General features: G+C 38.7%; 1 protein-coding gene across 1 annotated transcript; it reads left to right on the top strand.

Moving 5' to 3' along the window:
• Window positions 1-2,262: 2,262 nt before the first annotated feature.
• Window positions 2,263-5,055, top strand: SHM4 (serine hydroxymethyltransferase 4). Its single transcript, XM_087669902.1, has 4 exons — window positions 2,263-3,110; window positions 3,634-4,024; window positions 4,133-4,234; window positions 4,319-5,055. The coding sequence occupies exons 1-4, from the start codon at window positions 2,427-2,429 to the stop codon at window positions 4,555-4,557; spliced, it is 1,416 nt and encodes a 471-aa protein (XP_087526028.1). The 5' UTR covers window positions 2,263-2,426; the 3' UTR covers window positions 4,558-5,055.
• Window positions 5,056-11,260: the final 6,205 nt, after the last annotated feature.

Genomic DNA, 11,260 nt, shown 5'->3' with positions numbered 1-11,260 from the left:
AGAAAATAAAATATCTTTGACAATCATCCTACATTTAGAGGCATTAGTGAGCCATTCAAAAGTGTTAAGTTCACTATTGTGAGGGCTCTTGAAGGTACCAAAAAGTTTTCACAAGTACAAGGCTTTTACTAATGCTCTTAAGCAATAATAGTTTATAATCATGGTGATATCCATCTTTGATTGTAATTTTGAAATTTATTGTTTTTAATATGTATGTGCATTATAAAAAATTGCAACCACCATTTGAATAATTGGAAAATTATGATTTTTTTTTTCAAAAGGAGGACTTGGATTTCTTAAACATTCTTAATATTTCACAACCAATGAAGGACTATCGTATAGTTGTTCTCAAGTCCAATCTATACTACTATTGGTAGGACCAATTAGAGGCTTCCAAATAAAATATATATCAAGATTTTCTTATATAAAACTAGCAAAGCCTTTTATTTTGTTAGAGAAAAATATATCTAATATGAAACTACACAAAAGCAATCTTAGGCTTTACAACAACCTATGTTGGTCTCAATAAAGAGGAAATAATGTGAAAAAGTAATAAATCATAGGCACAAAGATATTTTGGGTAATTAGGAGTGGTGGAAGCATGGTGTTGTGGTTGGTGAGTGGAGGAAGAAGGAAGTTGGGTAGATCTAAGGGTGATGTCAATAAAGCACTATGTCAACATGATGTGTGCCTCAACAAGTAGCCTTTACTTAAAAGCATTGTCCACCTTAACATTACAAAGTTGAAGCTTTACCATTTAAACTCGTGCCAAGCTTACCAAACGGCAAGACACAAACATTCTTCCTAATATAAAAGGAAAGTTATGCTATGCCTTTTTTAATTCCCAAAAACATTGATTCTCACCCCTCACATTTCATAATAAAATTTCATTCGAATAACTAATAATGTTACACTATATGTCACTTTTTATAATTATTCATAATAATTACCTTACCTTTGATCAAATGAAGCACAACATATCTCAAACTATGAAGTGAACCATCTCTCAAAGATATGACCAAGACCATCTCAATCTTTACATCCATGTCTTTGTCTTAGAATATGATGCCATTTTTAAATTGAGAGTGCATGGGCGTGTGACATGAGATGCTTGCAACAATGGGACATGCTCTCACCCCTATCTCAAGTCACCCTCTAAGCCTGCTCCCGTGCATTGATTCTTTACTAATACTTAGAGGAGATACTTAAGTGGCATGATATATTATTTCACCTTAAATTATTATATAGGCATGGAGCCAGTAGTATTGACTTGCCTTGCATTGTTCAATGACAAAGTTTAAGATGTTGAGGTTTATTCTAGGGCGTTAGACAAAGGGGTACCATTTACCATCTTGAGCCACCTTCCATTGTCAATAACCTCTTGAGTTTATTGTGAGGTAATTTGTCCTTAATGAGTTTAGTAGAAAAGTAAACTTGTGCGGATATCTTCATAATCACAACATACATTGGGCACATATCCAAAATAAGACATCCCCTAGGCACATTTGAAGATTTAAAAACAAATGAAAAAGAGGTTCTAGATGTTGATGTGTTCAATTGTAGAGTCTATCATACTGCTACTACTTGAATGTTCACTTAGCGATTAAATCCTTGATTAGATGGGTGAATGCTTGAGTGGAATCAGTTATTTCCAAGCAATTGTGTACAACATTCTCATGAGATGTTGCTTGGGATGTGTGTAGTATTCTCAATTGTGGTGGATCATTTTTGTCCTTTGTACAGATTTCCAAGTGAAAGAAAGGTTAGGTCATGCTCTATGTTCATGGAAAACATTTTTGATTGTTGATAAAAACAACCTTCAAGTTAAAAACTTGCAGGTTTTCCAAGCTTTAAATGGCAATTTTCAAACATACAATGAGAATGCATTTATCTCGATCAATTTTGAGGTTCTCTTTTATAGTTTTTGTGATTCCTTTAATACTAAACCTTTGTTTCTTTACAACACTAGTCATGTTACTAGGGGACTTGCCTAATGTCAATGTAATTATTATTATATGAGCACGGCTAACTTTGTTTAAGTAAAACATAGGTGACTCAAGATAACAGGGGCCTTGCATAATGGTGATGTCATAAATGTTAATACTATAAGACAATGCCAGAATGTGTATGCCTTAACGTCTGATGCAAAAGTGTGGCCACCAACATGGGAAGTTGGGTGTTGTAGTGTAGGAGCAACCACCAGCTAGTAACAAGGGACATAAAGGATGGGTACTAAAGAACTTACAACTACATAAGGGCAAGGGTGGTCTCCCTCTCCCATCAAGGGGATATGCACACAAGAAAAGCAAGAAAACCCACAACATTTCCATTCTCATCTAGAGATCTCTGTCTCTCTCTCTTTCTCTCTCTTTCACCCGTTCCTTGCTTCACTCTCTGGGGTTTTAGCTTGTGAAGATTCAGCAGCTATGGCTTCCTCCTCTGTCGCAGAGTGGGGCAATACCCCCCTCAAGGCCGTCGACGATGAGATCTTCGCCCTTATCGAGAAGGAGAAGGTCCGCCAATCCCACGGCATCGAGCTTATTGCCTCCGAAAACTTCACCTCGCAGGCCGTCATCGAGGCCCTTGGCTCCGCCCTCACCAACAAATACTCCGAGGGCCTCCCTGGCAACCGCTACTACGGCGGCAATGAATACATCGACCAGATCGAGAACCTCTGCCGTGCCCGCGCCCTCCAGGCCTTCCGCCTCGACGCAGACAAATGGGGCGTGAATGTGCAGCCCTACTCTGGCAGCCCCGCCAACTTTGCTGCCTACACGGCGCTTCTCAACCCGCATGACCGCATCATGGGGCTCGACTTGCCCTCCGGTGGACACCTGACCCATGGCTACTACACGTCTGGTGGCAAGAAGATTTCCGCCACTTCCATCTACTTTGAGAGCTTGCCCTATAAGGTTGATCCCAAGACCGGATACATCGACTATGAGAAGCTCGAGGAGAAGGCGCTTGACTTCAGGCCCAAGATGATCATCTGTGGCGGTAGTGCTTACCCTCGTGATTGGGACTATGCAAGGTTCCGTGCTGTGGCTGACAAATGTGGTGCTTACCTTCTTTGCGACATGGCTCACATAAGTGGTCTTGTTGCAGCTGAGGTCAGTAGCTTCTTCCTGTCCTTAGATCTGATTCTATCTGCAGCAAGTTTTTGAACATTCAGTGTTTGTGTACTGTTATGCCAACTCATATCTTTTGACATTTGCACAGATCTGCTGTTTCTGTAGCTTCTTTTTCCCCACTGTGCATAGTCTGGGTGTGCTTCTACTCAAATTGGGTACCTGCAAGGTTTAGAAGTGGATGGGCATTCTCTGATGGAAGTTCTCTCATGCTTGCCTGGTCCTTAGCTGCATTTTAATTGTTAGGTAGCAGATCTTCGATTCATAGTGTTTTGGTCCTGAAATCTGTCCACTATCTCATGTAGTAATGCAGTGTCGCTTGGTGTAGTAGTGCTTTCATTCAAGATAGTAGAATATTTACTTTAGTCTGGTGATTGAGTATGCTTTAGTAGAATGATCTCATGAGAGCCCGAGTTCCCTTCCTAGGTGCATTATCTGTAAGGTTAGCAGCAACTTTTTGGCTGGAGGCCTGTTACTTTATAAACACATCTTTACTTTATTGCAGGAGGCCAACAACCCTTTTGAATATTGTGATGTGGTAACAACCACCACACACAAGAGCCTGCGAGGGCCTAGGGCAGGCATGATTTTCTACAGAAAGGGACCAAAGCCTCTTAAGAAAGGCCAGACTGAGGAAAGCCATTATGATTATGAAGATAAGATCAACTTTGCTGTGTTTCCATCCCTCCAAGGAGGGCCACACAACCATCAGATTGCTGCACTGGCTGTAGCCTTGAAACAAGTACTGAGCCCCAGCTTCAAGATTTATGCAAAGCAAATTAGAGCAAATGCGGTTGCGCTTGGAAATGCCCTGATGAAGAAAGGTTACAAGTTAGTCACTGATGGGACAGAGAATCATTTGGTTCTGTGGGATCTTCGACCTCTTGGTCTCACTGGTAAATATGTGGCAGGCTTTATAACATAACATGGTTCAGTAATGGCATGCAAAGCAGACTTGAGAAGCTTGATCTTTTGCGAAGCTTAATCTTGTTCTGTCATTGTAGGGAACAAGGTGGAGAAGGTGTGTGACCTCTGCAATATCACTCTTAATAAAAATGCTGTTTATGGGGACAGTAGTGCACTTGCACCTGGAGGAGTTCGCATAGGTGAATAGCTTGTTATATCATAGCTGAGTTGTATATGAGTTTGGTTTTGTTGGAAGGCTGACTGTTTTCTTGATTATGTACTAGGGACTCCTGCCATGACATCTAGAGGTCTGAAGGAAGCCGATTTTGAGCAGATTGCAGACTTCCTGTCTCAGGCAGTGAATATCACCTTGGCCATCCAGAAAGAGCATGGCAAGCTGCTTCGAGACTTTCAGAAAGGACTGACAAACAACAAGGACATTGAAAATTTGAAGGATGCAGTGGAGAAGTTTTCAACCACTTTTGAGATGCCTGGATTTGATGCCAGTGCTCTCAAATGTTGATTGCATTACTACTACGGAGCTTGCGGAGGCTTTCAGCCATTTCTAGTTCATCCTTGATTTATTCACTATTTTTTCAACACGATGTAATGCGAGGCTTTTTTTTATGCGGAGCAAGTGGGAACTTGTTTTCTATCAATGGGGCCTTTGCATATGGTAATCTATAACTAATATCATGGAATGTCCAACATGAAGTAAAATGCCTCTTGCCCTCAAAAAGGGGTTTCCTTCAAATCCAGAAGATGGACCAGATGGCATTCATGCTATTTGCAGTCACTTGGTCCGTTCTCTGGAATAAGTGCTCTACTAATCAAGGCAAATTACATCCATTGGAATGTGCAAATGTGTACTTGTGTGTGGAAGAGTTGAAGGAGTAATGTGTTGGTTGATTGTGCCCTTACACATTATAATGGGGTGTTTTATTGTATTGCTGCAATGGTTGCTCCTAGCTGTGTCTATTGTGATCATGAACTTAAACAAGACTGCCACCTGCTTATTGTGTATTTGCTCCATGCTCAAAGTTGTTAAGGGCACAGTTGTGCCAAATCCATTACAACTCTGTTTGTGTATTGTAGGCTGTATAGGTTGTTTCTTGCACCTTCATGATAATGATGCCTGAGTCAATTCATTTGTCCAAGTGAAGTAGGTGCTTATCAACCTAGTCTTGTTCAGTCTTTTGAGAGAGGACTTATCTGGTGGTAAGATTTGATGATTTTATTCTGAACGGTGGGCATTTTAACATTTTGGGACATGATTTGGATGAGGGGTCCAGTTTGATATATAGCCCGCCGCACCTAGATGATCCTGTCTCTATTTATTTTATGAATACAAATTCATGCATGATTTAAAAAAAACATTATCACTTGAACAAATTATTCCTTTCTGCGGGTAAGAGGCTTATATGCTGCATCCATCCTTAAATCTGAAACAAGCTTAGTGGACAGACTTGCATTTGTTAGCCCAAAGTGGGTTATAGCTTAAGATATTTCAACTCAAGAAGATCTTGCCTCATGAAATGTGGGTGGATTATAAATGTTAACCAACCAACAAAGGACCATCTGACATGATGGTAGGGTACAGTGGCCAATGGACATCAAAAGATGCCTTAGATGTCAATAGATGCTGTAGAAAACATATAAAATAAGTAGAGTAAATGCAGTAGACATGCAACACATTGTCGTAGCTGGTTATGTTACTTAACAGCTGTTACTTTTAAATGCGTGGAAAAATATTTTGATATTACTATCAGGTATGTTTACAATACATCATTAAAGATGCCACGGGCTAACCCCAAACAGAGGCAAAGCTAAGCTTGAAGATATGCTCCTTCATGATATCTACGAGCTGTTGGCAAATTCTGCTGGTGAACTCAAGGTTCTATCAGTTTCGGTAGGACTAAGAAAAGTGAGACACTATGCAGGTCAACTGTATACATTGCCTTTCTGAAGGTTAAGGTAGAGGGCTTTGAATCCCTTTTCGTCCAAGGCAAAAGGAGCTGGTCAAGTGAGAGCCACATCCCAAGTTATTGGTAATTGTGTACAAATGGTGTAACTTAGGCACTACATGATTTGATGCAAATTCTTACATGATGAATACACGCTTAATGAGTCAAAGCAATGGAGTTGTTAATATTAGTATTTTTCTAGCTATATCTACTTGACAAAGAGAATAACATTCTTGCAGTTTTTCTAATATAGCATGATATAATGCACAAGTTTGATCCAAAGAAGCGGAATCTGATTCATCTTAGGGAAAAAATCCAGTCCAATACCCTTAAATGCCATCTAATAGGTCACCTTTTACCCTACCAAAGGTGAAGCATTCATCTTGATAGTGATGCATCCACTACTATTCAACGGCAAAGGAATGCTATCATTGTTTTGTTTCCTACTAACTCAAGATAGATTGCATTGGTGGTGATCGACACATCCACTATTACTTGATGACAAAGGAATGCTATCATTGTTTTTTTTCCTACCAGACTCAAGGTAGATTGCATTGACACTAAGAGCATAGAAATAGAGAGCTTTGTAGCTTTAGCTTAGATCCATTAGTTATGGTCTTTATCACATCCAATATATCATTGGTTAGAGATTTTGAGTTTGAACTCATGATGTTTAGACTAATCTTAAAGTTATCAAAGATTTGTGTCTTGCTCATGATAGTGTTGTAGAAGTGGACATGAGACATTCACCCAAGGACTTTTGATTAGTGCTCTAGCTAATTGAGCTACTTAAATTGACATTGGTATCAATCATTGTTACATTATCATGCTCTATTCTATGGATTCATAATAAATTGAAAAAGCTAATGAACACTATTTCATCTTTCACAAATAATCTCATATCGACACAACTAACCCAAGGTTAAAGGGATAAACATTTATTCAGAAATAAATGTCTTTTTAAAAGTTGGATAATAACTAATTGAACATGGTGTGGTACAATGAAGGTTATTTTAGATTTTGGTAGTGCTCAAGGAAAGATTGACCCATTTCATTTAACTTCATTGTGCACATTTCAATTCACAAATTGAAGTAACAAACACAAGGGAAATTGATGCCTAAAACACTCAAATTACATGTGCTCAAGGAAAGATTGACCCATTTCATTTAACTTCATAGTGCACATTTCAATTCACAAATTGAGGTAACAAACACAAGGGAAATTTGATGCCTAAAACACTCAAATTACATGTGCTCAAGGAAAGATTGACCCATTTCATTTAACTTCATAGTGCATATTTCAAATCACAATTTGAAGCAACAAACACAAGGGAAATTGATGCCTAAAACGCTCAAATTACATGTGCTCTAGGAAAGATTGACCCATTTCATTTAACTTCATAGTGCACATTTTAATTCACAAATTGAAGTAACAAACACAAGGGAAATTGATGCCTAAAACACTCAAATTATATGAGCTACGAAGGAATTTACCTAGATACGAAGTACCAAAGGAAACAAAAAAAAAGTGCTTAGAGATGGATGAATGCTTTTGTAACCATCCATCACACGTACACGTACACACATGCACATATGTATGCATACAAAGATGCCTATGTGAGTATGAGAGACTAAAAAGTATAATGGAGTGCATGTGATTGAGAGAAAAAGGGTATGGACATCTGAGTAAATTTAATAAATGTCCTAGCACTAATTGTGTGTATACCTAAGATAAAGTGATGGTAGAAGTAGTAGTAGCAATCGCAAGTGCGTATGCACATTTGAAGAGTAAAATTTAGTAATCTTTTAGCAGTAATTAAATGTGTGTACCTAAGATAAAGTAGTGATAGTAGTAGTAGGAAAGTTAAATTAACATCCTTTTAGATGCCTTGTAGGTGTAGAAGACAAAAGAGACATACCAAAGTTGTTGGTTAATTTTAGTGAACCATTGGCTTAATATGAAACCTATGTTAATGTATCACTAGTACCAAAAAAGAACTAGCTACTAAAGCCATCAAAGTCAATAACACATCATGATCCAAAAGTAACTTGATGCTTAGGCTTTTCGAACTCCTCTATGATGACTTTGCCACCTCAATAAATTGCCCAATCGTCCTTTGGAGCTTGCTTCATTTGGGCAATTTCACCTAGTTGCACTTTGAGCTGTGTTAGTGTAAGTTTATTTGTGATCCATAATTTGGTTCCCCTGAAATATTTTAATTTTTTAATACTACCTTTATTTTTTGTGCTTCCAAACTCCAAAGTTGCTTGATTCTTTCCTTGATGATTTTCCATGGTATCATCCACTTGAACAAAAATTTGGAAAGCTAAAAAGCCATAGAAGATGGAGCAGTTGTGGATACTTTCAATGGAGCTAGACTACAAGGTGTGGAGACTATAGACAAAGGCCGAGTTTAGATGGATAGAGCTTTAAGAGTTGTGGAAAAATGGAGACTATAGGTAGACTACAAGCTATGGAGACTATAAATGGAGGCCAATTGATGCCAGGAGGCATATTCCACGGTGGATTGCGTGAGGTTTTTCGGTAGATTCTGTAAAACTATTTATTTCCCACGGTGGATTTTGTGAGGTTTTTCAATGGATTTCGTAAAACTATATGTATTTGCTGGGGCTTGTACATAAGGTGGATTCCTTGTGGAGAAGTTGAAGGGGACGCGTGTCCTTTTCGGGCGTCAGGTTAATTTAATGTGCACGTGGGTGATTCTACAAGTGATTCTGCAAAATACATATTTAAATTAATGGACGTTTATGAGTTTAGAGTGCACCCATATTAAATTAAGATTAGGTCAGAGTTCCAATCTATTTAATTATTTTGTAGCTGAAGACTGCTAGGTATTCACTTTTGTGGGTTTTATCTTATTATTTTCTAACAATTGTAACTGCTTCAGTTGATGTTGTGTAGAGCAGGCCGCGGTGGCGTTTGGAAGCACCGGGCAATGGCGTGTATTCATATTACCTAGAAGAATTATTATTTTGATGGGCGCGTGTCTTATCACTAAAGGCGTTGCGCACCAATATTTATTTAGGCACGCTTATTTATTAAAGCACTTGACAAGCATTTATTATTTTGTATACACATAGGTGCTCGGTTTAAATATTTCATTATTGGACATTGTATTTGGGCATAGCACGACTTTTTGGACGCCCAAACGATTTACTCTTTATTTGAGCAAAAGCAAACACAAAAGCCAAAAGCATGCTAATTGTAAATTGGGCTATTTTTGAGCTTGGAGATTAATAAATTTATAAATACATGTGTTGTGAAGCGCTCACACAAGGCATGGGGAAGATTGTATCCAATTTGTCTTTTTGTCTCATGTCATGCAAACCTCTCTTCTTGCTTTATGAGCTTCTGTAGAGTTTTTTATTCTTAGGGACTTTTCAGAGTTCACTACGCATACAACATCTGATTTGCACACCAGTGGTATCACAACGAAGCTGAGATTAAGGGCTTCCAATTGCTTACCATCTCGCGCGAAGGCGAAGCTCCTGGAACGAACGGGCTCTACAGGTTGTCTCGTGACGAACTGTCAATACCAATGTGTTCCTGACGGTGAAGAACCCCCTGCTGTGTTGTCAGATCGTGAAGGACCTCACCTAGGAAGCAGAGGACCACCTCTGAAGATCCTTTGTAAGTCTTTAGTGTAACAAAGAGCAGAGAAGAAAATTTCAATTAGTTGGAGCTTAATAAGCTTTAAAAAAAGCTTAAGAAAAAAAAAGCTTAAGTTCTTCAAATTTCAACGTCGACGGCGGCAACATATTCTCAACTATGCCGATTTTGATCACGACGTTCTCTTGTCCTACACTCTGACTTTACAAATTTTAAAAGCTTTTATTACAAAGCTTAAAGCTAAGCTTTACTAAAGCTTCAATTCAATCTTTAATCCCCTATCTAGAGGGTGTTCACACTGAGCTTGTTTCGCAACTCCAACAAGCCTCTATTCTTACCTACACTTGGACATAGTTGATTTTCAGCAAGCAGGCTGTCACACGCAGTCTATTTTTCTTTTGGAAGAAGACTGTCATCAATTTCCGTACCCGCGAAAGAAGCAAGATCGTAAAAGCTATTTAAAAAAAAAACAAGCCTTGTAAACCCAAATTTGAGCTATGCTCATCCTTGTAACAAGATTTTGAGTGTGTGAGGTTGTTTGAGATTTTTGTAGGATGTCTGATCAAAACATAGAAGATTTTATGGCCGAAAGTAATTTGCCAGAGCTGACTTTGGAGCGAAAATTGGACCTAATCATGATGCAACTTCAAGAAGAGCGAAGAGCATGTCAAAATTTGCAAGCACAAATGGCTCCACTTCAATGATCCACTTTTGATTAGACGGAGCACAACCTAAAGACATTATTCGATGTATGATTGACGCAATACTCGATTCATAGTCTCTCAGGAAAGAAACCAAGATAAGTAAAAGAAATTTCAAATTCTGTACTTTTAATGGGCAATGTGACGGAAAAATTGTTCTCGCTTTCATCAGCTAGTTTGATGATTATTTCCATGAAGGCAATATGCTGAAAAAGAGATAAACTTAAATGCATCACTAACCATCTAGTAGACAGAGCATTATTATGGTGGACTGTTGTTCGTAAGAGTGTTGATTGCCCCTCTACTTGGGAGGCATTTCAAAAGATTTTTTTGCAGAATTTCCTTCCACCTCAATTCGATGAAAAAGCAATCAAATAGTGGGATCTTCTGCAACAAAGAGATCGTGAATCCATTCCACAATATAGTGAGCATTTTTGGAGTGCCTTACTACAACTTCGAATGCTTGAAGATGTTCTTGAGGTGATCCACAAGCGTAAGTATATGTCCAGTTTGCTTGGTCACTTCTATGCGGTAGTGAATATGTTCAAGCCAAAGACTATGGAGAATGCAATTTCTTTAGCACATGATGCGGAAGACAAAATTTGGTGCACAGATCGGACGCTGTATGCGCGTGTAGTGAGCGCCGAAAGGTCCCCAAGAACAAAAGAACCCAATTTTTGCACAAAAAACAAGAGAGAAGACTTGCACGACATGAAGCAAAAGACTAATTGGGTACAATCTCCCCCCATGCCTTGTGTGAGCGCTCCACAAAGCATGTATTTGATATATTATTGTTCTCCAAGCTAAAAAAAAAGCCCAATTTATAATTAGCACGCTTTAGCTTTTGTGTTTGCTTTTGTCCCACTAAAGAATTAAAGCTATTGGGCACCCAAAGAGTCGGGCGGTGCCCAAATACAATGTCCAATAACA

Source organism: Lygodium microphyllum, chromosome 28 (assembly GCF_053477565.2).
Source record: "Lygodium microphyllum isolate KBCC chromosome 28, Lygodium_microphyllum_v1.1.10, whole genome shotgun sequence".
Classification (NCBI taxonomy): Eukaryota; Viridiplantae; Streptophyta; class Polypodiopsida; order Schizaeales; family Lygodiaceae; genus Lygodium; species Lygodium microphyllum.
Note: the sequence above shows the minus strand (reverse complement) of the source record. Positions and strands in the feature narration are given on the sequence as shown.

Excerpts from the sequence above, each read along its gene's own strand:
- SHM4 (XM_087669902.1), top strand. The coding sequence starts at position 2,427 with ATGGCTTCCTCCTCTGTCGCAGAGTGGGGCAATACCCCCCTCAAGGCC. Across the intron at positions 3,111-3,633 it reads GTGGTCTTGTTGCAGCTGAG|GAGGCCAACAACCCTTTTGA; the intron begins GTCAGTAGCTTC and ends ACTTTATTGCAG. Across the intron at positions 4,235-4,318 it reads ACCTGGAGGAGTTCGCATAG|GGACTCCTGCCATGACATCT; the intron begins GTGAATAGCTTG and ends ATTATGTACTAG.